This window comes from Drosophila navojoa, chromosome X (assembly GCF_054131105.1).
Source record: "Drosophila navojoa isolate 15081-1374.11 chromosome X, UAZ_NAV_1.0, whole genome shotgun sequence".
NCBI classification, from domain to species: domain Eukaryota; kingdom Metazoa; phylum Arthropoda; class Insecta; order Diptera; family Drosophilidae; genus Drosophila; species Drosophila navojoa.
The window spans coordinates 4,802,220-4,829,797 of NC_142895.1; the positions used below are offsets into that span (position 1 = coordinate 4,802,220).

The following is a 27,578-nucleotide window of genomic DNA, read 5'->3' on the forward strand; positions in this document are numbered from 1 at the left end:
TTGATTAACTGATTGACAATGTTCGGCAGATTGATTGATTATGTGACTAACTAACTAGCCAACTAATTGATTGACAACTAATTGAAAGACTGACGAACTATCTGGTAAGCCGATTGATTGACAGCCAACTGACAGAGTGATGGACTGTCCGATTGCAACGGTATACAGCCCCCGCTTGGCTAGTTCCGTGCCACATTAGACTCCGTACACCCCATTTGTAGTGCGCCCACAGAGATTTGTATGCAACATAAATTCAATTAAAGCTCCACTGCCCCATCCCTGCCCAGGCGGCGCCTCTCAACCTGCACCACCCACCAAGCGTCTCGTGCTGTTTGTTTGTTTAATTGTTGTTGTTGTTGTTGTTGTTGTTGTTATTTATGAATTGCTTGGCTGACTGTCTGGCAGTTCGCCCAGCTGATGCAATGCGGATATATGCACAAATGATAAAGATAAACGCTCGATGAGCGGGACAGCAGAGGCTGGAGGGCGGGTAGTAGGTGGGTATTGCCTGTCTGACTATTACAGAGGATCATTTAAATAGTTTCGATCAAACTGAAACCGAAACCGAAACCGAGACTGCAACCAGCAACAACAACAACAACAGCAACAAAATGAAGAAAAAAGGCCAATTGCAAATTTAAGTTGGCCGAATTGTCAGCCTCCAACCTCCTCCGAGGCAGCAAATGCAAAACTTCAATTTCAGCCTCAGCTTTGGAGCGAGATCTCGTTTCGGCCACTGCGACTGCGACTGCGAGTGCGATTGTGGCTGGGACTGCAGATAAATTATATAAGCGACCTTTAATGGTCCAGCGATTGCTGCTGCTGCTGCTGCTGCTGCTGCAGCCAGCATCACCAAGCAGCAGTCAGCAGTCAGCATAGGCAGCAGCAGCGGCAGCAGCAGCAGCGTCAGCAGCTCGCAGTAACTCAAGTGTCGGACAATAAAAAAACAAGAAGAAATAATTGATTGATGGTAGACGAATGGAAAATACTCTATGCTTAAGACAGAGAGGGAGAAAGAGAGGGAGAGAGAGAGGGAGAGCGAGAGAGAGAGGGAGAGGGAGGGAGAGAGAGGCAGAGAGAAAGAGAGAGAGAACGAGAAATGGTGAGAAACCCAAAGAGAGCTAAGCAAAGAGAAGTATATAGAGAATGAGAGAGAAGACGAAAGGTATGGGAATGAGGGAGGGAGAGATAAATACAGAGAGAGATAGAGAGAAAGAAAGAGAAAGAGGATATAGAGAAAGAAACCGACAGAGAGAGAGAGAGAGAGAGTGATTGAGTGAGAGAGAGAGTGAGAGAGTGAGAGTGAGAAACTAATAGATAGAGATACAGAAAGATCAAGATAGGGAAAGGAGCATGGGGAGAAGAAAAATATGCAGATAGAAAGATATTGTGATAGAGATAGATAGTAAGAGACATTGGTAGAGAGAGTGAAAGAGAGAGAGAGAGAGAGAAGATAGAGAAAAATAAACATGTAGGGCAAGAGAGTCATGGGCAAGGGTATTCATCATACGGAGAGTTGGTGATGGAGGGAAAGATAGAGAGTGACCATGAGATAAAGACACGGAGAGAAAGAGAGTGAGAAAATGAAGAATCGAAAAAGAGAGGGGGATCAAAATCTAGAGTCAGAGAAAAGGCACAAGTATAGAAGGAAATCTAGAGAGAGAGGAGGAAAAGAGAGCGGAACATAAAGAGAAAGAAAGATTTTTAGAAGTAAAGAAAGAGATCGAGTGCAGGAGGGAGAGTGAAGCGAACAGCATAAAGCGTTGGGGGAAAGAGGGAAAGACAGAGACAGTGCAGAGAGAATGCAACCACATATAGCTAGAAATCGAAACGGAGAGTGAGAGATAAATAGAGTGAGAGAGAGAGAGAGAGAGAGAGAGAGAGAGAGAGAGAGAGCGAGAGAGAGCAAGGAAATTAAATCAGAGAATGAGACTAATTGCATCTGGTGGAGCAAAAAGCTTTCTCCACTCTCTTTATTTTCTTCCTCAAACTCCCCCTCTCTCTCTCACCCCTCATTCCTTCTCTCCACCTCTTTGGATATGTTAATGAGATTCGCATAGATCACACAGAAGTCGTGATACCTTTCAAGTCTTAGGGCATGCCAAAGAAATAAACAACTCTGTTGTTGTTGTTGTTTTCGTTTTGTTGTTGTTGTTGTTTTGCTTCTTGTTTTTCATTCAGTAAAAAATGTGCAGCGAATCCAAGTTGGACGCAGACATCGTCGGATGTCCGTGCTCAAAGCATTTGTTTCTCTCTCTCTAGCTCTAAGCACAGGTTGCCACACACACACACAGACACACATACACAGACACATGCATATGGATAGACACACTCATGGTACAGTTAGTCTAGTCCAAGTTGGACTTGGGTTACGTAATTGGGCGACCAGCTAAGCAAACCAAATGCGGCAGCCACTCAGCGAATCGCTCAAGCGCTTCGCTATATATATTTTTAATGTTTACTTCTGCAGTTGCTTCTCCCTCTCCCTCTCTCTCTCCCTCACTCTCTTTCATTGGCTGCTTCTTCTGCATTGTTAGCATTTAATCTTCGCATATGCAAATATGCAAAAGTCGCAAGAAGAAGAAGAAGAAAAAAAAAACGTTTTCGGCTAGGTGTTGCAATCAGAGAGCTGCCACATGGCAAGTGGCAACATGCTGCACACACACACACGCACACATACACATGTATATATATGCCAGCTCATTGTGAACTAGTTCGCTCATAAAGCTATCTTAATTCCATAATTTATTAGCATAGGCAACACTTAAGATATGAATGTCCACTCGTAAATTTGTTGTGCGTGCAACAAATCGGAGCTCTATCTCAGCTGTAAAACTAGGTCTGTTCATATATTCATATAAATATAGACTTACATATGTATAACTAGTTCAAATGTTCAGCTCTTCTGCTTTAGCTCAGTTCTTCAAGAACATTTTCATGCAAAGATCCAATCATATGAATAAGACTTGAACTTACTTATAAATATCTTGTACAAATATATGTATATACAGTATATCATATTATATTCTTAAAGAGAAACTAAATAACACTTGTATAGAGAAATTTTCTATACGAATATATACAGAATGAAAACTTTTCAATATACTGTTATCATGCTCTGCATAAGAATATTTACAAAATGTTTTTATCTCGCCTAAACACTTTAATGACCTCTAGTAACTCGGGCCCTATAAGCACTAGACCTATCAAACTTGGTATGTGGCTTACGTATATCATGCACATTGAAAATAAATCGAAAATCATTAAAGGAATACGACGGTAATGCTGAAAAGGTTAAATATAATAAAAACAACTTTATTAATTTCTTTAAAAAATGCCGAATATGAAAACATTTTGCATCTACTTAGATGCATGCCAGCAGCTGCTCTTTAAGAGTCTAAGAAATGTTGGAAAAGTATTTTTAGATTGTCTCAGCTCATAGATATTCCAAGTAGCTTGGGAACTGTTGAAGCTGAAGTTATCATATTTGGTTTCTTGAATAGTTGATACAGTCAAAGGGAAAGTTAAGTCAAATGTTCTTAGAGCGTAAAGTTCGTACCATATAAGTTGTATGTTGCTCTTAGATATCTGCTATAAGTCTGAGTATTATATATAGGTCTATAGGTCTATATGACTATATGTCTATATGTCTATATGTCTATATGTCTATATGTCTATATGTCTATATGTCTATATGTCTATATGTCTATATGTCTATATGTCTATATGTCTATAGCTGCACATTCAAAGATCCAGAGACACTGAAAGATAGAGGTGGGGAGAGAGATTAAGAGAAAAAGAAAAAATATAGAATTAGGTTCTATAATTCATCACAAGTTCCATAGAAGAACTAGATAGAGCATGAGCTTTTCAATAAAATTCGGAGATTCTAAAAGAGCGAGTGAGAGGGAGAGAGACACATAGCTGTAAAAGCTCGTTTCTGAGCAAAGCTCAGCTTGGCTTAGATCAGCTAAGCGCAGTTGAAGCTTTTTTAAAGTCTGCTTTTCAGCATAGACTTTAAGCGGGTTTCAAGCCAGCGAAAACTCTTGAAAGCAATCGCCTCAAAGTATGCCAGAGAAACTGAGATATATATCGTACATCTTGATTTCTTGCAGAGGAATGGATAACGAAGCGAAAGACGGAGCTGACGACAACTAGACAGATCGAGACGCGTGTGAAGCGGCAGGTGAAGCTGCAGGATGGCAAAGTGATTGAGGACTCGGGTCCCATAGTCTCAACAAATACAACGGAGGATACGGACAAGCAGGAGACTGAGACCTCGGAGGTAACTATCCCGCACTCTGCCCCTACCCCTACCCCTCCCGCATCTCTTATGTCTGTCATTCATTGGGCATTTGCAGAAACGTGACCTGGGGCTGCCCGATGATTTGGATGGCGATGCCCAGCTGATCGATGCCGCAGCGCTGCAAGCGGGCGCTGCGAACGAGACACAGCTCGCCCAGCTGCAGGAGGCGTTCGGCATCGATGGCGGCAAGCTGGTCAAGCGCATGGTGCCGCGTCCCAGCGACGGCCTGGTGCGCCAAGTGGACGACAAACGGGTCATATCGCACGAGGAGATCAAGGACTACCTGGAGACGGAGGATGTCAGGCACCTGGGCGACATCACAGACGAGGTGAGCAACAACAACAATTCTGAACCCACCACCACCACCACCGCCACTCGGCGCTGTGGTAATCCGAGACGCAACAGTTAAATTGGCATGCAAAATAACTGAAAATCAATTTGGCGTGAAAAAAAGCAAAAGCTACAGAAACAAGTCAAGACAGTCCACTCTGTGGGTGTGGCGCGACAGCGTGATACCCTGTAGTGGAGCGCGAAGTGATCTGAGTGGACAGCAATTGAGTAGGAAGGCGAGAAGAGAGCGAATGGTGGGTAAGGGGTGAAAGGGTGATGACAAAGAGATGAGATCGGGAAGAGAGAAGAGCAGAAGGAATGAAGGGTATAGCAATAATGGAAGAGCGTGAGGAAGAAGTTTAGAAAACGATAAGCCAAAATGATGAAACGATAAGTACTGTGCTACTATATCTAATCGATAAATGAGTAGCATTAATCGATAACAAAAACTGAACAAATATCGATTAATATTGAAAAAGAGAATATGTTGAAAATTCTACATAAAATTTGAAAATACAGCAGAAGTGCGATAGGCCATATTAGATCTGGTAATGAGACATATGGAATGCGGCATATAAGCTCAAAGATTTTCTTATTTTAATACAGTTGATTAACTCAAATCATTTCATATTTACTAGGAACTGAAATCTATCAGAGTATCAAAGCAGGAAAATAATTGAAGGGATATCTAGAAACATTATTACTATATTACTGATGAGGCTATATATATGTATGTCTATACAAGTATATATGTAAATTAAGCACTCGTTGATCATACCGGCTTCTGCCTCCTATAGGCAGTTCTGCATGTACGAATCAATTTGATAGATATAGTTTCGATAACTTGTCAGTAGAATACTTATATAGAATATTTATATAGTATGCAGAATATTTATATAGTATTAGCTTGACCAGCTCAGTCGCTATAGGTATGTCTCTTTGTTCGTTTCTCTTTCCTGTCTGTTGTCTGTATTTCCATATTGACGCAACGACCTTCTATAGTTACAAAGGCAATGTCATAAATGTTCTATATATATAAAAATATATTTGTTTGTTCGATAAATCATGCCCATTTCTGATTGATAAAAATTGTACGGTTTTTGGTTTTACGGCATTGTCTACAAAGCAAATACACTGGGCACACCAAGTAAAAAGTATGTAGAGCTCTGAGATGAATGCACAAATAAATATAGATTTTGAATATGTGTGAATGAATATGAATGAAGCATTATGAAGGAGTGAATGATTATGATTGAAAGAAAGAAAGATGATGTATGAATAAATATGAATATGAAAAAATGAATATGAATGGATGACTATGACTGCATAATTCCAAATGAATGAATGAATATGAAGGAATGAATATGAATGGATGCACATAAATGATTGAAATATGAATATCAATTTATGAATATGAATGAATATGAAAGAATGGATGAATATGAACGAATGAATGATTATGAATAAATGAAATATGAATATCAGCTAATGAATATAAAGGAATGCATATGAATGAATGCATATGAATGAATGAATCAATGATCACGAATGAAGAAATCAAATATGAGCTAAGGGATATTAACGAATGATTATGAATAAATGCATATGAATGAATGAATGATTATGAATTTAAAAAAAAAAAAACACAAATATATGTAAGTTAATGATTATTAATGAATGAATAAGAATAAATGATTATGAATGAATGAATATGAATATGAGTGATTAAATATGAATATGAATTAATGAATATTATTGTAAAAATTATTGCAATGTGTATATATGATAATTTCTTAAGAACTAACAATCGAAACGAGTCTAAAATTCTAACGCAGCTCTGCACTTAGGGTATTTGCTAGTCGTGCACGTCCGTCTACCCATGCTGCCCTGGCTAGCCGATGCAGGCAGGGTATAAGCAGGCAGCAACTGCCAATGGGCAGCGGCAACCAGTTGCTGTTGTTGTTGTTGTTGCCGCTTTAAAGCTCATTCGAAAGTTAAAAAGAGTTGCTGCTGTTGTTGTTGTTGTTGTTGTTGCTGCTGCTGTTAGCTGCCGCAACGAGCCGAGCGCGCTGCATCTGAGGCTGTCTTCAGTCGCCGCTGAGCGAGCGCCGAGAGCAGACAGCAACTCGATCACTCGCGCGATTTTAATTTCGTCTAAGATCTTGATCTTAAGTTTTTTTTTAGTTTATCTTTTAGTCTGAAACGGTCTCTCGCTCGCACTCTCTCTCTCTCACTCTCACTCGCTGACACTCGCCTGCTCAACCCTTTGTGGCTGTGTTTTTTTTTTTTTTTCATAATTTTTGTTGTTGTTTTTTGTTGTTGTATTTGGTGTAATTTTGTTTTCCTACGCACGCCCGCCTGTGATTTTGTTGATACTCACGCCCCGCTTAGTCTAAAAAAAAAACAAAAAAAAAAACAAAATATAATAATAGTCTTAGGTCGCGTTATTAACGAAAGACTAAAGCAAAACCGAATATAAACAAGAGAAAGAGCCCAAAAATTCCAAGAGAGGAGAGCGACGAGCGAAGAGACGAAGAAGAAGAAGAAGAAGATCAACGACGGTTGTGTGTTTGTTGCTGTGCGTGGGGCGCTAAACGCTTGGCCAACGGCAGCTTAATTAACCCAGGTGCGAATAGGTGTATGTTACGAATATTGTGAATATTATGTGAAACATTTCATGAGTTAACAAACAAACAAACAAAAAAACCCGAAACAAATTTAAATAAATCCATAAAAAATGTGCAAAAAAACGAAAAACGAAAGACTTGGGCAACAAACTTGATTACAGCCAGCTGTGTGCGTGTGTGTGTGTGTGTGTGCGGTAACAGGCGTTGCAACTGCATTTGAAAGTTCTATGTAATCGAGTTCACTAAACTAACCAAAGACTTAGGCAACAAACTTGATTACAGTCTATTTATATAGCTGCGCCTGCATGCAAATCCACTCACACACACACACACACATTAAGTCTTTGTGTGTGTGTGAGCTCCTGTGGAGCTCGACAGAAAGTTCTTGCATATCCATTGCGAAAAGTAAGAAACAAAAAGAGTGCAAAACAGAAGACTTAGGCGACAAACTTGCCCGTGGGCTGCCCGCGCCGACATGTTCGAGCACGTCCGTGCGTGTGCGTGACAACGAGCTGCTTCCAGTTCTTGACCACACATTTGAATGTGCTATGTAATCGATTTCATGGGGCGTTGCAAGCGAAAGACTTAGGCAACGAACTGGCCTAAGATATATATACATATATATATACCTCTCTCTATATGCATATGTGTGTGTGTGTGTGTGTGTGTGTGTCTGGTTGTGCTTAGTTAGCAGCTCCTGCAGCTTCATTTGAATGTTCAATGCTACCAAAAATGGGCAAAAAACTTGAACTAAACGAAAGACTTAGACAACGAACTTACGCTCAGAGCGGCTGTTTATGCATAGCAATTGTTGTTGTTTAGCATTTAGTATATGTGCCGACCACATTCAGAATATGCCTGCGGGCCATAATCAACCAGATCAGCCTAAGGTAACAAAAGACTTGGACAACTGACGAAGCGAAATGCTTGTCATAAACAAAAGACTTAGGCAACGAACTCGATTGGCTGCCATCGTGTTGCAAGGATGTAACGAAAGACTTAGGCAACGAACTTGCTTGCTTGACTGCAGCTCTGTATTGTATAGACAAAGGCTATATCGATTAATTCTAATAATCGCGTGCTGCAAATGAAAGACTTGAGCAACAAACTTGATTATAATTCTTCAACTTCAACTGCCTCGCTGTATGTGTGTGTGTGTGTGTGTGGAGCAACAGCTTTCAACTTCTAATTCAATCTACGTGACTTAGTTAAAAAAACATATTTTTATAAATGCCTTGAGGAAAAAATTCAAAACGAAAGACTTAGGCAACGAACTTGGCTGGCAGTCGTTATACATACATACATACATATGTACATATTGCGGCTTTAACAGCTTCTAACTCCATTTAATAGCGCTTGTACGGCTACCCAATAATTGTGCGAAGATCTTAGAGGCAGAGCCCCTCTTCATCTGCCTCTGCCTCTGCCTCTCCCTCTCTCCCACTCGCTAGCCCGCTCTCTCTCTCTCTCTCTCTCTCTCTCTCAGCAGCCGCCGCCTGGCTGTAAGGTCTTAGGAGCATGTCTTTAAACCGGTAGTTGGCAATTACCCAGGCAGCCAAAAGGTTGTGTACCACAGCAGATGATTTTGTATGAGGCATGCACACACACACACACAGACACACACACACACACACACAGACACGTAGACTGAAGACCTGTTCTGGAGCCCAGTTTAATCAATAGACGGCGGCTGCTCCTGCTTTGACTTGACTTGCCTTGGCTTGCCATGGCTTGGCTTCGTTTGGATTCTAGGCGTGTCTGCAGCAGGTCCATGAACCTAACTACACACACACACACACACATAGACCTATATATATATATAGATAGTTGTGTTTTGTCTATAAAAATATTTGTTGGAATTTCGAATTTGAATTTTTAGTTTGAATTTATTGTTGTTGTTGTTGTTGTTTGTTGTCTGTTGGCAGCTGCAGCTATGTGTGTGTGTGTGTGTGTGTGTGTGTGTTGTACTTGTTGCCTGTGTAAACTTGTTTTGTTGTTGCTGTTGCTGTTGCTTGCGCCCACATCGACTTGGCGCTGGGCCGCTCGCACTCTAATCAGCGTATGCCAATCTCTGCCCCGAAAACATTAGCTGGATGTGTTGTTGTTGTTGTTGATTGTTGCGGCTGTTGTTGGTGTTGGGTGAAGTGGTCAAGCGACGATTGCAGCTGCGTTGGTGTTTTGTGGTTAGCGCTGTCAACTGTTTGGCTTGAAACGTTAACTGAATTACAATAATAATAATCAGACAACAACAACAACAGCAGCAGCAGCAACAACATGGCCCAGCGTCTAGGCTCTGGAGGTTGAACAACCAGCCAAGGCAAACTGGTCGCGCGAATCGCAACGGAGTCGAAGTCGAAGTCGAAGTCGAAATCGAAGTTGGGAGTCGCTGCTGTTAGCCTGGCCAAAAGACTTTTGCACAAATCAGCCGCTTGGCTCATTTCTCTTTTTCTTTTTTTGTTGTATTTTGCCTTGTTTTTGTTTTTTTTGTTTTTTGTTTTACTTTAAGCCACTTGGCATGCCACAGCAACCACAATTCATTTGAATAACTCGCAAGCGGGCCAAAGCGTTTCTCGAATTGAAATTATACCTCACACTAACACACACACACACACATATGCCTACATGTGTGTGCGCTCAATTTGAACTCCACTTTATGCTCCACTCTTAACATTAGCTGTTGGCCAAAAAAGACAACAACAACAACAACAACAACTAAACGGTTTTTCGCATTTTTGTCCAATGACAAAACTCTTGACAATGTCCGCTGGCCCTCAGCTTACAGCCCCCAGCCCCCTAGCCCCTAGCCACTGGTCCCTGGCCCCTAGCCCCCAGCTGATAGCCTCCAACTCCCTCTGTCTCGCACTTCTGCGTCATTGGCAGCGTCATCACGACTTTATCTTAGCCACAAGCATTTATCATGATCTTCATTGGCGCCATTAAAAAAAAGCCAGAAACCAGCTACAAATTTGTACGAAAAAATTCAACCAAAACAGCCTCCGAATCCGAAATTCCGCCTCTGCTCCGCCTGCCCACTAATCCAGCTTAAGATCTCTAGTTTTGCGTATACCCTATAAAAGAAAATCAGTTGACTTGGTGGGGCCTTGAACTCCATGCAAATGTATAAGAATTTGAATCATAGAAATGTATACTTAGATCTAATAATATCTAAGATATATGCATGTATTGAAAGATGTTAATTTTGGAATACCTTTTCCTTCATCCCAGTGCACAAAATGTTCTCTGTCTCCTCATAAAATATCCCATGTAACTCGGGAACAGTAAGCTCTAGCGTAATGCTAATTTTGGTATGTGGCTTATGCTTATCATCTACATCTTCTATTCAGTCAGTGTGCAAAAAAAATTAAGAAAAACTATTTTGTGTCGTCTTCGCCCTTGTATGACCTCAAGTAACTCAGGAACCACAAGCGATAGAGGTAAAAAATTTGGTATGTAGTTTACCTATTTCATATACATGAAAAATAATTCGGAAGTCCTGGGGAAATTACGAACTCCTAGTCAGATATTTGAAATATAGTATAAGAAGTTTCAGCGAATTCTACTAATATTATCAAAGATACATAGCTTAGGTACTTAAACAACTTCTGCTCTGTAAGAGCTTACCTAAAATGCGTAAAGATCTGTTGTTAATAACTCTATTCTAGTACAAGTATCCAATGAACCCAAGTAACTCGTGAACTATCAGAGCTAGAGCTACCATAGTTGGTATACAGCTTAGGCATGCCATCTATGTACGTTGAAAATAAAACGAAAGTATTCAAGACGAACATCGTGCTTGTAAGGTGAAATGTAACTTTAAAAATTGCTATAAAAAATGTCCGAGATTTCCAAAGTTTTTGCACATTTATTTTGAAACAATCATCGGCGCATCCCCATTGGTAAGGCCAGCCAACTCGACAGCTCTTACAGCTCGAGCTACCAAATTTGGTTTTGTTGGTTGGCCTGTTCGCATTAGGAGTTCGTTCTCCATTAAGAGATAAATGGCTGAGATAACTAAATGAAATGAAATGAAGCTCAGTATTTGTGTAGTGTAGGGTATTTAAACGCTTTTACTTTTTATCAATGTTGTTGTTGTTGTCTTGTTGTTGTTTTTTTTTTTTTGCTTTAATGAATTCGTGTTCATCGATCGTTCAATGAGCAGTCGAACTCAGCGCCGCCGGCGGCTGCAGAGGAGTAGCAATGGTGGCTTGAGGGGGGAGAGGGGAGGGGCCAAGGGGGTAAGCGATAGAGGGGAGAAGATGAATTTCATGTTATTGTGCTGGCTATAGCTGACAGTCAAGTTTTGCAGCTTGAAGCTAAAGTCGAAAAAAAAAAACCACCAAACAATAAAACAAAAAAACACTTTCTACGCGCGTTACCGTTAAACAAGGTCGCCAACAGCGACAACAACAACAACAGCAACAACAGCAACACCATGTTATGTATAACTGAATGTTCCATCAAGTGGTCAAGTGGTTGCTCAGTGAAGCTAAAGAGTCTCTCCCTCTCTCTCTCTCTTTCACCCGCTTCCTCTCACTCTCCCCCTCTCTCTCTCGCTCTCCCTCTCTCTCTCTCTCTCGCTCTCCCTATCTCTCTCTCTCTTTCTCTAGCCAGCGATGCGTGCATTTTGCTTGTCATCAACAGCAGGGACAAAGCCAACCACGAGCTGACCTTGAGGCAATGCTATTGCTGCTGCTTCTGCTTCTGCTTCTTCTTCTTCTTCTTCAGTCACTTCTTCTTCTTCATCTTCGTCGTCTTCAGTTCAGGTGTCGCATTCTGTACCGTTATTTGCCATTTTGCTAAAGCTGGCTTTGTTATTTGAATTGTGTGCCGCCCACTTGTGAAAAGCGAAACGAAACGAAATAAATTGTGGTGCAGAGTGGTGCAGTGTGGTGCACTGTGGTTTATGTCTTGCTCTGAATACCAAGCCAAGCCGTTCTCTAAGTTACACTATATGCATATCTCTATATACATATATATATATAGATATATTTATTTGTGTGTGTGTGTGGCAATTGCATCGACTTTAAAGCAAGAAACATTCGACGCATCGACCATGTCGATGATGCAACCTGATCAACATTCAACGCACACTCACACACACACATACACAGACAGAACAATTTAATGATAGAAATTTGTGTGAATCCATTGTTTCATCCGTCTGTCTGTCTCCGGCTTTTGTTCCATTTGATAATTTTTTTTTACATTACGAATCCGGGTTTGTTTGTAGATCGCACAGCTCATTTCTCAACTTCCTGCTCAATCGAAATCAAATTTAGCTAAAACTGTGAGAAAGCCGTTTTACCTACGTATGTAAATCTAAATTTCTGCTTTTCGGGGTCGTATATTAACCTGAATTGTTATTCAAACTGATCTCAATGTGCGTGCTCTGATTTCTACTCTTTAAATGCGATTTTCGTAGCCAAAGATCAGTTAGATCTTGTTTGAGACATCCTCAAGTATTCTTTATTTATTGCCTATAAAGAGATCTTGATTTGCTCTGCTTTTGTTTGAGTTAAGAATTTAAGATCTTTAAATGCTCGATGTGATCTTAGTTGTTGATCTTTTCTTAAGTATTTTCAAGATCTTCAAAGATCTAGTTCATCACAAGTGAGAATCATGAAAGTGTTCTGTTATCCTTCAGCTTTTCGTGGAGAGCGAATCTTCAAATGATCATGATCTATTATATATGATCCTATCTTATATGATCTTATCTTATATATATATATGATCTAAATTGTCGATCATTAGATATTTTACTTTGGAGTTTATAGATTCTTTCATTTTAATATCTTTAAAGAGAGATCTATGTAAAGTAAAGATCTTCAGCAGATCTGAAACTGCCAAAGTTCAAGATCTGATCTTAATTATCGATCATAAGAACTATTATTTCACATTCTATTTCCTCACATTTGTAAATTTTTTAGTCAAAAAACTGTAATGAAACTCATATATCGATATTTCCTCTGTTTGGCGAATAATCTCCATTTAGTTCATAACTGATCTCTTACCTTATCTATTAATATGCTAACTGATCCGCTGGTATCATTAATTGATTTTCACTTGTTCGCCTGATTTGAATCTCTATAAATTGCTGAGCCACACAAAACATGATCATCACATGAGCTTTTAAATGCCGTCAAACTCGTTTCGACATGATCAATAGCTCACTGAAGTGTGTATTTCATTCGACAATCTGTTTTGGAGCATATCATATAATTCCAATTCATCCTTTTGTTCGCGATGTTTATCTAATTTTGGGCGGTATCTATTTAATGGTCGTGTTTATTGCATTGATTAATATTTGGTTTTATTTGACTTTCTTTTTGATCTTCATCGAATACCATCGTCAATTGGTAGCTTAAGTATTTATTATCGTAGCTTTGATCTTTTCATGGTTTGATATATATATATATAATTTGTTTCATTTGATTCATTTGTTATTGAATTGATTTTATTGTGATATTCATTTATTGAATTTTCATAGAAATACCAAAAATGATCTCATATCTGAATGAAAATGAGTATTGATTTTTTTATAATCCTTATTTCGTTTTCAATGCATATTCATTTCAATTATTATTCAGTTTTCAAATAGTATTCAGTTGATTTTTCATATTCATTCGATGATCTTCTTCCAATCTTCATTTGATTCCCATGTAAACCATATCTGATCCTCAGCTGATCTTCATCTGATCTTCATCTGATCTTCATGTCATCTTCACTCGATCTTTATCTTGCCTCCATCTGATCTTTATTTGATCTTCATTTGATCTTTACTGGAACTTCACTTGATATTCATCTAATCTTCATCTGATCATTCTTCAGTTCTTTATTTGATCTTCATCTCATTTTCATTTGATCTTGACTTCGTCTTCATCTGGTCCCCCAATCTTTATCTGATCCTCATCTTACCCTTATCTGATCTTCATCTGATCATTCTTCAGTTCTTTATTTGATCTTCATCTCATTTTCATTTGATCTTCATTCGATATATACTGATCGCTCGATCTTGATCGGATCTTCATCTGATTCTCACTCGATCTTCATCTGCTTTTGATCTTGCCTTCATCAGATCTGTATCTGATCTTCACCTGATCATTCTTCAGTTCTTTATTTTCAACTTCATCTCGTCTTTATTTGATCTTGGATTCGTCTTCATCTGGTCCCTCGATCTTTATCTGATCCTTATCTTATCCTCATCCTATCCTTCATCTGACAATTCTCCTGATCATTCTTCAGCTCTTCAGTTGATCTTTACCTCATCTTCATTTGAGCTTAATGAGATCTTTACTACATTTGGTCTTCATTTGATCTTCATCAGATTCAGACTCGATCTCCATCGGCTTTTCATCTTGTCTTCATACGATCTTCACTTGATCTCATTAGATCTCTACCGAAACTTTAATTGAACTATCGATCATCGATTCATAAGCAACTGATTCAGTCAGAATTTCTAATGAATGCTTGCTTCGGTTTCTTGCAGACCTACGTGAAGGCTGTTCGTGACGGTGTCGAGGATCTAGAGGCGGTGCTCTGCTCGCCAGAGAGTCAGAAGCAGCTGGTGGCGCTCGGGCCGCAGCTGGTGGCGAATACGAGCCGATCGCGCAAGACCATCGATTCGGAGGACACGCAGAAGCGCTGCCTGGCCCAGGAGGACGGCACACTGGTCACCGAAAGTAAGCGCACCACCCAGCACGAGCTCATACTCGACGGCGACGAGGAACCCGATCAGCTAACGGGCCAGCTGCTGGGCAATGAGCAGCTGACCACGACGGCGGCGAATCAGCGGTTCTTCAAGCAGCGGGACGAACAGCATGTGGATCTGATAGCCGACGGTAAACTGGTGGCCACCGAGATGCGCTACGCGGCGGAGACAACGCAAATGGAAAAGGATGGCTCGCTGGAGCGGCCGGGCGACTGGGACAGCCTCTCGGATCGCATGCGCAAGCTGCGACGCACACAGCAGCAGCAGCAGCAGAAAGGTGAGTGTTAGCCAGCGCAGATACCCTGTAAACAGAGCTGAATAGGGTTTGCTCTCATACTAACTTCTCTTTTTTTCTCTTTCTTTGGCTCTGGTAGAGGTCGCCCTGCTCGCGGATCGCAAGGATGCGCTGACCAAGCGACCCCTCGACTTCGATCGCGAGGAGGAGACGCGCAAGGGCGAGACCATGAAATGGCTCGAGTCGCACTTTGGCAGCGAGTCGACGGCCTCGAATGACTCGCGCGACGACGAGGCCAACGAGCTGGATGTGGAGCCCACCAAGAAGAGCTACTTCAACGTGACCATCAAATCGCAGAGCCAGCAGCCCATAGCAGCAGGAGCAGCAGGAGCAGCAGCCGTTAGCAGCAATCAAACGTTGCCGCGAACTCTAGACAGAGACAGAGAAAGGGAGAGGGAAAGGGAAAGGGAAAGGGAGCGTGAACGTGAACGTGAGCGCGAAAGAGAACGCGAACGCGAACGGGAGCGAGAGCGAGAGCGCAGCACGCTGGAGCGCAAGTATGTGAAGGACGCTGGACGCGGCAAATACTATCAGGGCATCTCGAACTGGTCGGAGAGGAAGGAGGCGCCCACGTTGAATCACTTCTCGACGCAGGCCTTTCGCGAGGATCTGCAGGAGACGATACGCCGCAAGCAGCTGCAGGTGGCGCCCGACGTGCTGCCGCCGGGCAGCGATAGCTACGTGAGCCGCGAGGACATCCTGCAGCAGAAACGTCAGAGTCTGTCCTCGCAGTTTCTGGCCAGATCGGCGCGTGGATCGCGCGATGCGCTCGACGATCTGGATGCCATACCCGGACCGGGACCCATGCGTCCAGCAGCGCCACCAGTCACTGTGGGCGTGGGCGTGGGCGTGGCCGTGCCACCGGGCATTGGCATCGTGCGCAACGAGGAGCCCTCGCTGAAGCGGCCGGCGTATGGGCAGCTGCATGGCCATGGGCGCAGCAGCAGCAATCCGGTTAGTCAGCTGCCAGCGGTGAATGGGCGTGGCAAGGGCGTCAGCTCGCAGCTGGAGTTTGGCATGAGCAGCAGCAGCAGCAATCTGGGGCGGCCCACAGTGCCGCAGCGACGACGTGCCATCGAGAAGAAGATCGTGGAGCATGGCCATGCTGCCAGCAGCATCAACAGCAACAGCCACATCAGCAACAGCAACAGCCACATCAGCAACAGAAGCAATAACAACAACAACAACAACAACAACAAGCTGCTCTCAGCGAACGCCCAAACGCAGCTGGAGCCGCCGCCCGACTACTCGCCGCCGCCGCGCAGCCGCAGCCGCAGCCGCAGCTCGTCGCCCCAGGTGGACTACATGATCGGCCGGCCCAGGCAGATGGCAGCCAGTGTGCCATTGGAGCCGCCTGCCTCCAGCACAATGACGCTGAACCGCAAGCAGCAGCAGCGCACGCGCTTTGCGCCCAGCTCCTCCAGCTATCCGACGGGCATCAATGGCCACAGCTCCATGTCCACCTCGAATCTGTCCAGCGCCGGTGGCGGTGGCGGCAGCAAGCCCAGCAAGATGGGTCAGGTCATTGGCAACTCGCTGCGCAAGCTGGTTAGCAAGATTCGTTCGGCGAGTGCGGAGCGAAAGTTTCGCATGAAGAGCGCCGCGAGCAAGTCGCGCGAGCAGTCGCCGAATCCCAATCAGACGGCCGCCCAGCAGTTGACCACGTATCAGCAGTACAATGTGATTGACGGGCATATTGGCGGCAACAACAACAACAACAGCAACAACAGCAATGGCAATGGCAATGGCAATGGGCAGCTGCGTCACAGCAGCAACGAGTCGGAGAGCTCGCTGCGTCCGACTCCTGCGAGCTACAAGCGCGCCGAGTCCGCCGAGACGCAATCGATGAGTCCGCGCCAGCGCTACTATCTGGGCGAGGATCCCTACTCGAGCACGCTGTACGGCAAGGAGAACATCTACGAGCGGCATGCGCACGGACGGGCCGCCACACGGCAGCCCCGATATACGGAGGACGACTACTATGACAGCCGAGCAGGAGTCGGTGCAGCAGCAGCAGTAGCAGCAGGAGCAGGAGGTGCTGGCACAGCAACAACAACCACAACCTTGGGTCGCTATCAGAAGCATGGACAGCGCTTCAGTGGCTCCACGCCCAATCTGCTGCAAATGCAGCCGGACTTTAGGAACGCCCAGACGCTGCCGCGCAAGCTGCACGAGCCGGCGAACGCATATCGTCCACAGCCGCGCTACAATCAGACGCTGGAGAAGAAGCCGCAGTACATGACGACAGCAGCAGCAACAGCAGCAGCAGCAGCAGCAACAACTCCGCAGCAGCAGCAGCAGCAGTTGGCGTCGCGTCAGCTTGGCCCCGGCTTGGAGCAGGGGCCAGCGAAGCCGGCGCGCACCTATGCCAAGGTGTTGAATCGCAGCAAGAGCTTCAATGTGCACGGCATGAATGGCAGCAACGATCCTAGTCCCATATACATTGAGAAGTTGACACGCAACAACTACAACAACAGCAACAACAACAGCAACGGCAACAGCAACGGCAACAACAGCAAGCAGGAGTTGCAGCTGCAGGCCTACAAATCGAATCCGCATCTCTACCAGGCCAAGGACAATTCGCTGAAGAGCGGCCTGAAGAGTCCATCGATTGTGAATCTGATCAGCCGCAGCCAAAAGGATCTGACCAAGATAGCCAGCAGCAACGAGGACGATGCCATCTATGCCCTCGAGGACAACAACAACAAGAAGCAGCTCTATCTGCGCAACCTGCACCAGCAGGCGCCCGATCTGTACCGTGTGCTGCACGGCGACGAGACCGACTATGCCGCCACGCGCCACAAGTATCCGTTGCAGCCGAAGTACTCGCTGGACTCGCGTTCGCCGCCCACGGTCGAGCTCAACAAGGACACGGCGAGCATTGTGCGACGCAGCAGCGATGAGCATAAGCGGCAGCTCTATGCCGACGATCAGCAACAGCCACTCACGCACACGCACACACATGCACATGCACACGCACACACACACGCACATCATATGCATGCGGCTCAGCAGCAGCTGCGTCGCGGCTCTGGGGCCACCATCATTGAGCTGCGCCAGCGCAAGTGAACATTATATGTCTATCTCTCTCTTTCAATCACTCTCTCTCTCTCTTTTTCACTTCCCTCAGCCCCCCTTCCCCCTCTCTCTCCTCTGGCTTTTAGTTTCATTTGACTAGCGGCAAATAAATATAAAAGGCCCATACAGAAACTAGCTTTTTTCAAGCTAAATTTTTCCTCTTGTTATTTTCCCATTTTTTTGTTTCACTTTATTTTTGCTGCTAAACATTTATATATACAAACATTTCTCTATACATATATCTTCCATATATTATATACAAATTTTAAATTTAAACATGTTTTTTTTTTGTTTTTTTTTTTACTAATTTTGTTGTATAGTTAAACGTTATATATAAATATATATTTAATAATAATAATATTAATAATAATAATAATACTTGCGCGCGAGCCAACTAACTAATTAATTGATTAATTAATTACTTCCACTTACTACTTAATTAACGTACTTAAACATGTAGAAGAAGCAGAAAAGAAAATTAAAAAAAATAAAAATTGTAATACTTAATAATAATTAAAATTAATATTAATTGCTAAAAATAAAAATAATTAAAAGCAGAAAAATTCCAATTATAATTATTATAATACTAAAAATAATAATAATAAAAATTAAAAGCAACAAATAAAGTGCCAAAATAAAAAAAAAATAAAATAAAATTAAACTATATATAGCTGAGAAAATTCAAAAAGCGCAACTTTGATAGGCAATTTTTTTTTTGGGATGAAAATTTCTGTTAGTTTCAGACAATATTCGACTAAGGGATACCCTATACAGACTTCATAGTCTGCAGCTCTCGCATCTCCACTGAAAATGGGAAATCAGGGTATATTTGTTTTTGTTAAAATGTTTGTAACAGGCTGCTGCGAAGGCGTGGCTGCCCACGCTGAGCTGAGTCGATTTGGAAAAAAATATATATTTCACTTTAAAGTTTTTTAGCTGTATTCATTAAATGAGCTTTGCATCCACTTTTCCTCGTCTTAAATATTATAAAATATATTTTTTACATACTACATCTATTTAATATTATTATATATTATATTTGATATTTTGTCTGTAAGACCAAAAGCGTTTTGCTCTCTAGCATGAGTTTCAAGGTATTCCAACTATATTAAATTCCCTATATTAAATTCGTAGAGTTCTTGGTATACTCTAAAATATACAAAATATATATATATACAAAATACAAATAAAGTTAGGCGACTTGATGCAAGTAAGGAGAGTTTTACCATGCAAGAGAGGTAAGTAATTAGGGTAATTCCATATATAGGATTACAGGTATACATTCAAGTTAAATAAATGAATTTGGCCCAACATTTTCTAAAGATCTTTAGCTTTAATCACACTAGCAATGCGCTTAGGCTTACTTTCTCCCACTTGGACGCGACACCAAGGCTCATGCATCCCACTCGGTGTTGTACCATACCTTGAGAGGTTTGTTTTTTTTTTTTTTTTTAACCAAAACCCATACATTTTCTATGGAATTTAGGTCTGAACTTTGCGCAGGCCAATCCATTATCATCAATTTTGGCTTCTGGATTGGATCAAGCCAGCGCTTGACGATCTTTGCTTTGTGTTTGGTTTGATTGTCCAGCTGAAAAACGAATTCTTCCTCGGGATACGCCCTATCCTCCACAAAATCGGGGTCTTCAAAATGTTCAGATAGTCTTCCTTCTTCATAGCTTCATACTACATTTGGAGCATTGTTATATTAAGTATATATATAATTTATATACAAATGTATGTCCACAAAAATCTAGAGTATTATCAAAAGGTTCTTTGCTAATCAGAGGGCATTTCTGTATTATTCAATTCCGACTTTAAAACTTTAATTTTATGAACAAACTAATTCGCTTTTAATAGCCGAGAGCGAGGTTTTAGGTCTAGTGACACTAGACTCTGGGCTACTTTTTGATTGGGTCCAAAACGTTGAATTAAAGCTCATGACCCGCTCTCAACGATATCGCCTCGATCTGAATCGGCTGCTGCTTAGTCTGTGTTTCGCATTCGATGCGAATGGTGGCTGCAATCGTGGGGCATCATGTGGCTTCTGTTGTTAGTGCTGCCCGTCGTGGTCGGCGCCTTGGAGTCCTCCTCGCTGCTGCTGGAGCTGGCGCAGTTGGCTGCCCGGAATGAGACTGGAGCCTTGGAGTCGACGCAGTGCGTGGAGCAGCTTCGGCAGCTGCATTCCGCCTGGCAGGCGAATCAGAGCTGGGCTCTGAAAGGTAAGAGTGCAATGGATTGGCTAAGATTGGGCAGGTAAATGGATGGGACTTACTCCAAGTGGACTTTTTGTAGCTCTGGATGCGTCTGGCAGCGGCTTCAGCAATTTCATGCTGGGCAGTAGCCAATGGCTGGGCAATCGCCTCACCTGTCGAGCGCTCAATGAGCCGCTGCTGCGGGACTTCACCAGGAATCATCAGCGGCTGCTGCGACAGCCTGCGCCCTTTGAGCACGCCTACAGCGTGGCTTACCTGAGAGCCAACTCCAGCTGGCAGCTGACCACGCGCATGAAGCCGCGGCAGCTGCTGCACGTTGGACTCTGCGTCCCTCACAGCTGCGATCCACAGCAGCTGCAGCAGCTGCTCGGCCAGAGCCTTGCGACAGAGAGACCGGCGGGCAGCTGGGAGCAGCGCATGGGCCTGCAGCTGGAGCTGGTCTACGCTAAGCGTCCAGAGCTGAGCGCTGGCTTCTTCGCCCGTCCCGCAGTTCGCTCGCTGCTGCTGCTGCTGGCCGGGAGTCTTCTGCTGGCCTGCCTTGCCAGCAGTGGCTGCCTTCCAGCTAGCCGCATCCTTGGCTGCTTCGATGTGCTCGCCAACTGGCGGCGTCTCTGGCAGCTGGGCCGTCAGGAGATCGCAGTCATCAGTGGCTTGCGCGTCTGCAGCGCATTTGCCTTGATTGGCCTCCATACCGTTTGGTATCAGTTCTTTGCGGTGAATCACTCGGCGGATCTGGCAGACAAGTTGGTCAAGATGAGCTCCCAGACTCCTTTGCCGCTCATGATGGAGGTATTCTTTGCCATCAGGTATATGTGAAGGATTTGTATGAATATATCTAGCGCGCTCTCTCTCTCCCTTTTCCTCCTTTTCCCTCTTATCTTTCATTGTGTTCATCTGTTCATCTCTGCTCAAGGCATACACTAAACAGTTCCATCTCCTCTCATCAGCGGCTTCCTCACCGTCTCCAACTTTCTGGGCAATGTGCCACTGCAGCGCAGCATCGCAAGCGATACGCTACCCGGCGTTGTGCGTCGTTTTGTGCGGCAAGTGGCTCAACGTTACTTTCGACTGGCGCCGCTGCAGTGCATCGTGATCCTGCTGACCGTGGTGAGCTTCAAGTACAATCGCGAGGCATCCGTCTTCCATTTCGTTGAGCCCGTGGATGAGCTGTGCGAGCAGCATTGGTGGCGCAATCTCCTGCTCGTGCAGAATCTGTATCCGGTCAGCGAGATGTGCTGCAATTGGACCTGGTCGCTGGGCTGCGATATGCAATTCTATATAGGGGCCATGTTGCTGCTGTACACGCATACCAGGTGGGTTCCATTCAATGGAAGGCACTGCGAGGCGATCTATTTGAAACTCTGTTTTCGTAGGCATCCACAGCTGATCCGACGTTTGGTTCGGGTTCTATTCAGTGGAAATATTGTATACACTGTCCTGCTGTTCGTCTGCCTGAATGTGCCCAACACCTTGGAGGACGGATATAGCATAGGCGATTGGGTTTATACGAATCCCCTAGTCCGCGTATCGTCCTACCTCATAGGCGGCATCTATGGCTATGCACACGCCTACAGCTTGGAAGCTCCCTTTGAGACAGTCTTTCCCACCAAGGCAGCCAAATGTGCACTGGCAGGATTCACTCTGTGGCTATTTGGAAAGCTGCGGAACTTGGAGCTGGCCAGCCCAGCAGTCGTGGGCAGTATTGTCATAGTTATGCGTTCCTTATTATCCACAGCCGCGGCACATTTAATCTTCTGCAGTTTTCGCATCGAGGGCAGCTACAGAGTGACACGTTGGGTGGTGCGATTCCTTGAATCGAGTTGGTTCCATCGCCTCAGTCGGATTACCTATGCCATCTATCTGCTCAATCCAACGATCATACTCCACGTTTACTACTCATTTAGCGAAGCCATTCCATCGGACTTTAGTATTTTGGTAAGCTGAAGCTGTAAAGCATGGGTTTTAAGCGATATTAATTTTGCTTTTATTGTAGCTTTGCCTTATTGTGGCACTTTTGGTTATTGTGTCGTTACTGGCTATTCCATTGACTCTGTTCTTCGAGCTGCCCTTTAATAGTCTCACAAATCTATTTTTGGCCTCACATTATCATAAGAATAAAATTAATTAACACTAAACATATGTATTGATATGAATAGTAATATTACAGGTTTTGTTTACAAATGAATTGCAATAAAACCGTTTTTAAACGTAACCACTGACACGTAACGTAACGCAACTGTTGCTGCGCTAAATATGCTCACTTTTGCGTTAATTCGACGGATACTCTGCTTTGCGCTAACAATACTCCAATTTGCGTTTGAGCAGCTGTTGCGCCTTTTATGTTATCGATATACACACAGACATATTCACACAAGTCGTTGCATCGATAAGATAATTCGATTATTTCATCATACAAGTAGCAAACAAATAAAATGTAAGATTTACATAGATTAGTTAAATTTTTTTCGTATACAAAAGGCTGTTGACAACGCCAAGATGACTTCGCGCAACCTAACCGAGGTGTTTGTTATCATGCGCAACAATGCCAGCAAGAATCGCAATCATTATGACGAGCGGGTAAGGGCCAAACCAATTTATCATCCATATGGATATGGAAATATGGAAATGATTCAGAGGAGTGAATCTAATCTTGTAATTTAATAGCGTGGCAGCGATTCGGAGCGTCTGTTGAAACATTCAGTACGCGAGGCTGAGGAGGGACTCGAGATGCAAGATGATTATGCCACCCCACCCATTTGGCTAGACAAATTCGAGGAGGCGCAATACACGATGTCAAAGTGAGACAGCGATGAATATTCTCGGAGCTCTCAGCTACGAATTGCTTACTCATTGATGTTGTTATATTGCCATTGTAGAATCAAACCAAAACTGGATGAGCTGGGCTCACTGCATGCCCGCCACCTGCTGCGCCCCACCTTTGATGACCAAAAGGATGACGAATGTGAAATCGAAGTGCTTAGTCAGATTGTGGCCAAGCTGATAGCAAGCACCCATCGGCACATACAATGCGTTCGCTCTAGCCTGGGCGTCGGCAGCAAAGTGGAGCAGCGACTCACGGCCAATGCGGTGCACTGTGCGCTCCTCCAGCTGCAGGATCTTACTGTCAAATTTCGCAGCAGCCAAAATGCGTATCTGCTGCAGCTCAACTCACGAGAGGAACGCTCCCAGAAGTACTTTGACAATGCCAATGAATTCACCAATGTCGAGCTGGGCAACTTCGGTGGCGATGAGCCGCCCAACAACTTTGTGGACACCTTTGACAATTTTCTGCAGCCACTGGATGGCGTTGGCAAGAGCCAGACGAACGCGTATCTCTTCGAGGACGACGAGCAGCAGATTGACGACAATTTCAAGAAGCCATTGGCCAATCGCATGACACAGCAGCAGCTGCTGCTCTTCGAGGAGGAGAACACGCGGCTAGCGCAGCACCGGGAGGAGGAGGTGACGAAAATAGTAAAATCCATTTACGATCTCAACGATATCTTCAAGGACTTGAGTCACATGGTGCAGGAGCAGGGCACCGTGCTCGATCGCATCGACTACAATGTGGAACAGACCCAGACGCGCGTCTCTGAGGGCATGCGACAGCTCCAGCGTGCGGAAATGTATCAGCGCAAGAATCGCAAGATGTGCATCATTCTCGTTTTGGCCGCCGTCACCTTCGTCATGCTCGTGCTGCTCATTCTAACCAAGCTGTAAAGGATTTGACCGACCCCAATGTCCAGCCAGCAAACTATTCCGTTAAATTTTCTGTTTACCATTCTCTTTTGTTAGTGCAGTCATGTGTGTATAATTGTAATTGTAATTGTAATTGTATTTGTGTAAAATATATATAAATTCCATTATTTATTTATTAACAATCCAAAAGCTGCATTTTGTCTCTATACCAAATGGTTTAGCTCAAGGGAATATTATACAAAATAGAATATACATATATGTATATATTATATAACGTATAAAATGCATACATTATACTTAATTGTTTATTTTAGATTGAACAAAGATGAATGAAAGAAAAAAAAAAAATATTAAATACGTCTTATATGTAATTATAGTCTAGGTCTATGGTAGGTCCTTCCACTGTAGCCCTATGATCACAGCCTTTACATGCGCTCCGAGAGGCGAGAGGCAACGGCGCGCAGATTGCCATAAACCTTGCTTGGTGGCGAGCCGAGGATCAAGTTGCAAATGGCGCGACGTGCCAGCTGAATGTTCTTATAGCTGCCCAGAATATGGATCTTGCTGTCGGCGAGCACAATTCGGGTTTTGGTCACATTCTCGATGGTGAATTTCGTTCGTCCACCCTTGCCAGCAAGACGGCCAATGGCACGGGATTGATGGTCGCCGCGCAGCGTTTTCACGTCTCGGATCTCAAAGGTCTCTATGAAGAGATCCTCCAGTCGGAGCAAAGCCAGAGCATCGTCAACGTCGAAGCCGCATAGGAAGGCCTTGACGAAGTCTGCGCCCTTTTGCAGATTGGATATATCTGGAGTTTCGGGGCCAACGCGCAGCTCCACTTGGCGTGTCTTTACGTTGAAGCGTATTTGCAGTTTCATGTGCTCCACCACCGGCGTAAAGATTTTCATCCATTGCTCCTTGAGTGAGCTGTATCTGTGTGGCGGCACGGCCACCTTGCGCATCTCGCTGCGTATACGCTTGGCTTTCGGCGCCTGTCCGTGGCTAGAACGTTCCTTGCCCTCGATCCCCGTGGCAGCATCCACCTGCATTTCCACATCTTGATCAGTTACATTAGCGTTGCGCTTTTTTGCCTTCTTGGTGGGCCCAAAGATATCCACATTTATAGTATCTACTTCCATGGTTATTTATTTTCTATCCTGGAGTACTTTAATAGATTTAATTCCGTCTTCTCTATTTTCGTTAGATGGCTGTCCTCCACGTGCGGTGTCAACGATGTAAGTCAATTCTTATCGATAAGTGGGCAGTTCAGTTGAGTGACATAGCAGTCAGCTACAGAGCGCGAATCAAATCGGCCAGTGGCTATCGTAACATTGCGCTTGGCGCCAACGTAACGGACGCGCGAGTTAACGGTTAGCGCGAGCAGCTATCGTTGTTGGCGCAAATAGCGCATATGTATGTATGTATGTAAGTTTATTACTGTCCGTTTATATAAATGCAATTGACACTAGAACTTTGACGTCTGAAACATATACTCGAATTATAAAGTGTTAAAATTTTCCCGATCCAACCACTAGGGGCTTGCCAAATCGAAAAATACATTTTCCTGGGCATACTTATTATGCATGTTGTGCTTCAGAATATATTTAAATGCATTGTTTATTTTGAGAAAAACTATTTATTTGTAATTGTAGTGTAGTGTGTGTATGCCAGGTCCTTCCAGTGTATGATATTCGCCATCACATGAGCTCAGCGAGGCGAGAATCGATGATTTGCAGATTGCCAAAAAAAAAAACATGTCATTCCATATAGAGCAGGTTGAGAACGGCGCGACGTGCCCTCCTTATGTTCTTACTTGAACCTATAACATAGACCGTGTCCTCAACTAATACGATTCGGGATCTTGTTGTTCTCTCGATGATGAATTTGGTTTCTCCCACGCTAGATAGGAAGGCATAGGAACTGTAGATTGACTCGGGGTTCAGCATCTCCACGCTCGGCAGCCTAAAGCTGTCTAGAAAGGTATTATCTATATAGAGCAGTTGCAGAGCATCCTTTAACTCGAAGCCGTATATGAAGGCCTTGAAAAACTCAGCGCCTTTTATTAGACAAGCCACCTTTGGAGTTTCGGGGGTGACGCTCAGCTCCACATATAATGCTTTTATGTAGAAGCGTGCTCTCAGTTTCATGTCCTCCACGAGCGGGAAAGTGATCTGGCTCCAGTTTCGTTTGATTACGTTGCGTTTGTGTTTAGGCACGCGCACTTTGATAGTATTGCTGCGATTACGCCTTGGCTGTGGCGTCTCGTCGGAGCTTACAATCTCGCTGTTACCGTTCCCCGAGGTTGTGTGCACCGGTACTTCAGCATCTACGGCAGTTGCATTCGTGTTGCTTTCCATTGCTTTTTCTGAATCAATGAAACTTTTATTCGCAAAAATTAAAAAAAAAGAACAAAATTATTACTTTTTCGGAAATATTATTATTATTATTTTTTTGTGTTAACTCGGTCGACTCAAATTCCGTTTTGAGAGTTTTTTCCGTATGTGCGTCAACATTCTACGTTAGCTTTGATGTCAAGATGGTTAGCCTACTGAGTCAGTTACAGTTAGTCCGTTACAGAGTGTGAAGCGTTTGTCGCCAATCTAACGGACGTGCGAGCAGCTAGCGTTACGCCGTATTCATAACGGAGTTTTTGTTGGTTTCCATTTTAGCTTTGATGTTGTTGGCTGAAGAAGTGCAAAGACAATTTAGCTTATTTGTAATTTAATTAATGTGCTCTGCGCAAGCTTTTGGCAATGTTGAATTTTCGCCTAGCAAATTGCAGTTCTGATAAATAGTTGTTGTTGTTGTTGTTGTTGCTTGTTCACTTTGACACCCCGAAAGTGGACGCTGCTGATGCTATCAGGTGTACTTATTGTGCATGCTGTGCACATAAATGGCCCCAGGCCCTCGACATTGTATCCAAAAATGCAAATGATAATGATGTCCCAGCGAGCAGCCGCCAGACGAGCTACTCTCCTTCTCCTTCTGCTGCTGCTGCTGCTGCTGCGCTGTCGGTGGCGTTGCATAGGCATAGGCCTTTCGGTTGTGGCGCCTGTCTAATCCATGTTCGGACATTTTAAATACAAATTGCAGAGCTGTTGCGTCTCCCGGCATCAAATTGCTTGCAATCTGAACACACACACACACACACACAGACACACACACACGCTCAGCATCCGGCCGAGTAGTAGTTCCAGGTGCTCGTCCATGTCCAGGTACCGTTACCTAGTTAGCTGCTGCAGCATCTCTTTTTAGTCTATTGGCAACTGATTAGCATTTAAATTAAAATGTCGCAAAGTGGCCTTAACAAAATGTTGCT

At 43.7% G+C, this 27,578-nt stretch overlaps 5 protein-coding genes across 10 annotated transcripts in view; 3 read left to right on the top strand and 2 right to left on the bottom strand.

The window, feature by feature from the left end:
* Positions 1–18,952, top strand: part of chas (chascon) — a 33,677-nt gene extending 14,725 nt beyond the window's left edge. For 5 of the 6 annotated variants that reach the window (XM_089263190.1, XM_030387427.2, XM_030387428.2 and 2 more), the window contains 4 exons: positions 4,116–4,285; positions 4,362–4,634; positions 14,750–15,248; positions 15,346–18,952. In XM_089263190.1, the coding sequence (XP_089119316.1) occupies positions 4,509–4,634; positions 14,750–15,248; positions 15,346–18,335 (3,615 nt within the window). In that variant the 5' untranslated portion in view covers positions 4,116–4,285; positions 4,362–4,508 and the 3' untranslated portion in view covers positions 18,336–18,952. Of the gene's footprint in view, positions 1–4,115; positions 4,286–4,361; positions 4,635–6,644; positions 7,263–14,749; positions 15,249–15,345 lie in introns of those variants that run through there. The other variant, XM_089263191.1, reaches the window with a different exon arrangement.
* Positions 18,953–20,278: 1,326 nt separating this feature from the next.
* On the top strand, positions 20,279–22,760 carry LOC108655636 (O-acyltransferase like protein). The gene is made up of 5 exons (XM_030387425.2): positions 20,279–20,566; positions 20,640–21,366; positions 21,508–21,873; positions 21,934–22,495; positions 22,554–22,760. The coding sequence occupies exons 1-5, from the start codon at positions 20,383–20,385 to the stop codon at positions 22,686–22,688; spliced, it is 1,974 nt and encodes a 657-aa protein (XP_030243285.1). The 5' UTR covers positions 20,279–20,382; the 3' UTR covers positions 22,689–22,760.
* Positions 22,761–22,905: 145 nt separating this feature from the next.
* On the top strand, positions 22,906–24,448 carry Syx16 (syntaxin 16). The gene is made up of 3 exons (XM_018109847.3): positions 22,906–23,137; positions 23,225–23,358; positions 23,437–24,448. The coding sequence occupies exons 1-3, from the start codon at positions 23,057–23,059 to the stop codon at positions 24,278–24,280; spliced, it is 1,059 nt and encodes a 352-aa protein (XP_017965336.1). The 5' UTR covers positions 22,906–23,056; the 3' UTR covers positions 24,281–24,448.
* Positions 24,449–24,513: 65 nt separating this feature from the next.
* On the bottom strand, positions 24,514–25,521 carry l(1)G0004 (RNA-binding protein pno1). The gene has a single exon (XM_018109848.3). The coding sequence runs from the start codon at positions 25,396–25,398 to the stop codon at positions 24,685–24,687; it is 714 nt and encodes a 237-aa protein (XP_017965337.1). The 5' UTR covers positions 25,399–25,521; the 3' UTR covers positions 24,514–24,684.
* Positions 25,522–26,016: 495 nt separating this feature from the next.
* Positions 26,017–26,616, bottom strand: LOC108655637 (RNA-binding protein pno1). The gene has a single exon (XM_018107408.1). It carries the CDS (start codon positions 26,614–26,616, stop codon positions 26,017–26,019), a length of 600 nt encoding a protein of 199 aa, XP_017962897.1.
* Positions 26,617–27,578: the final 962 nt, after the last annotated feature.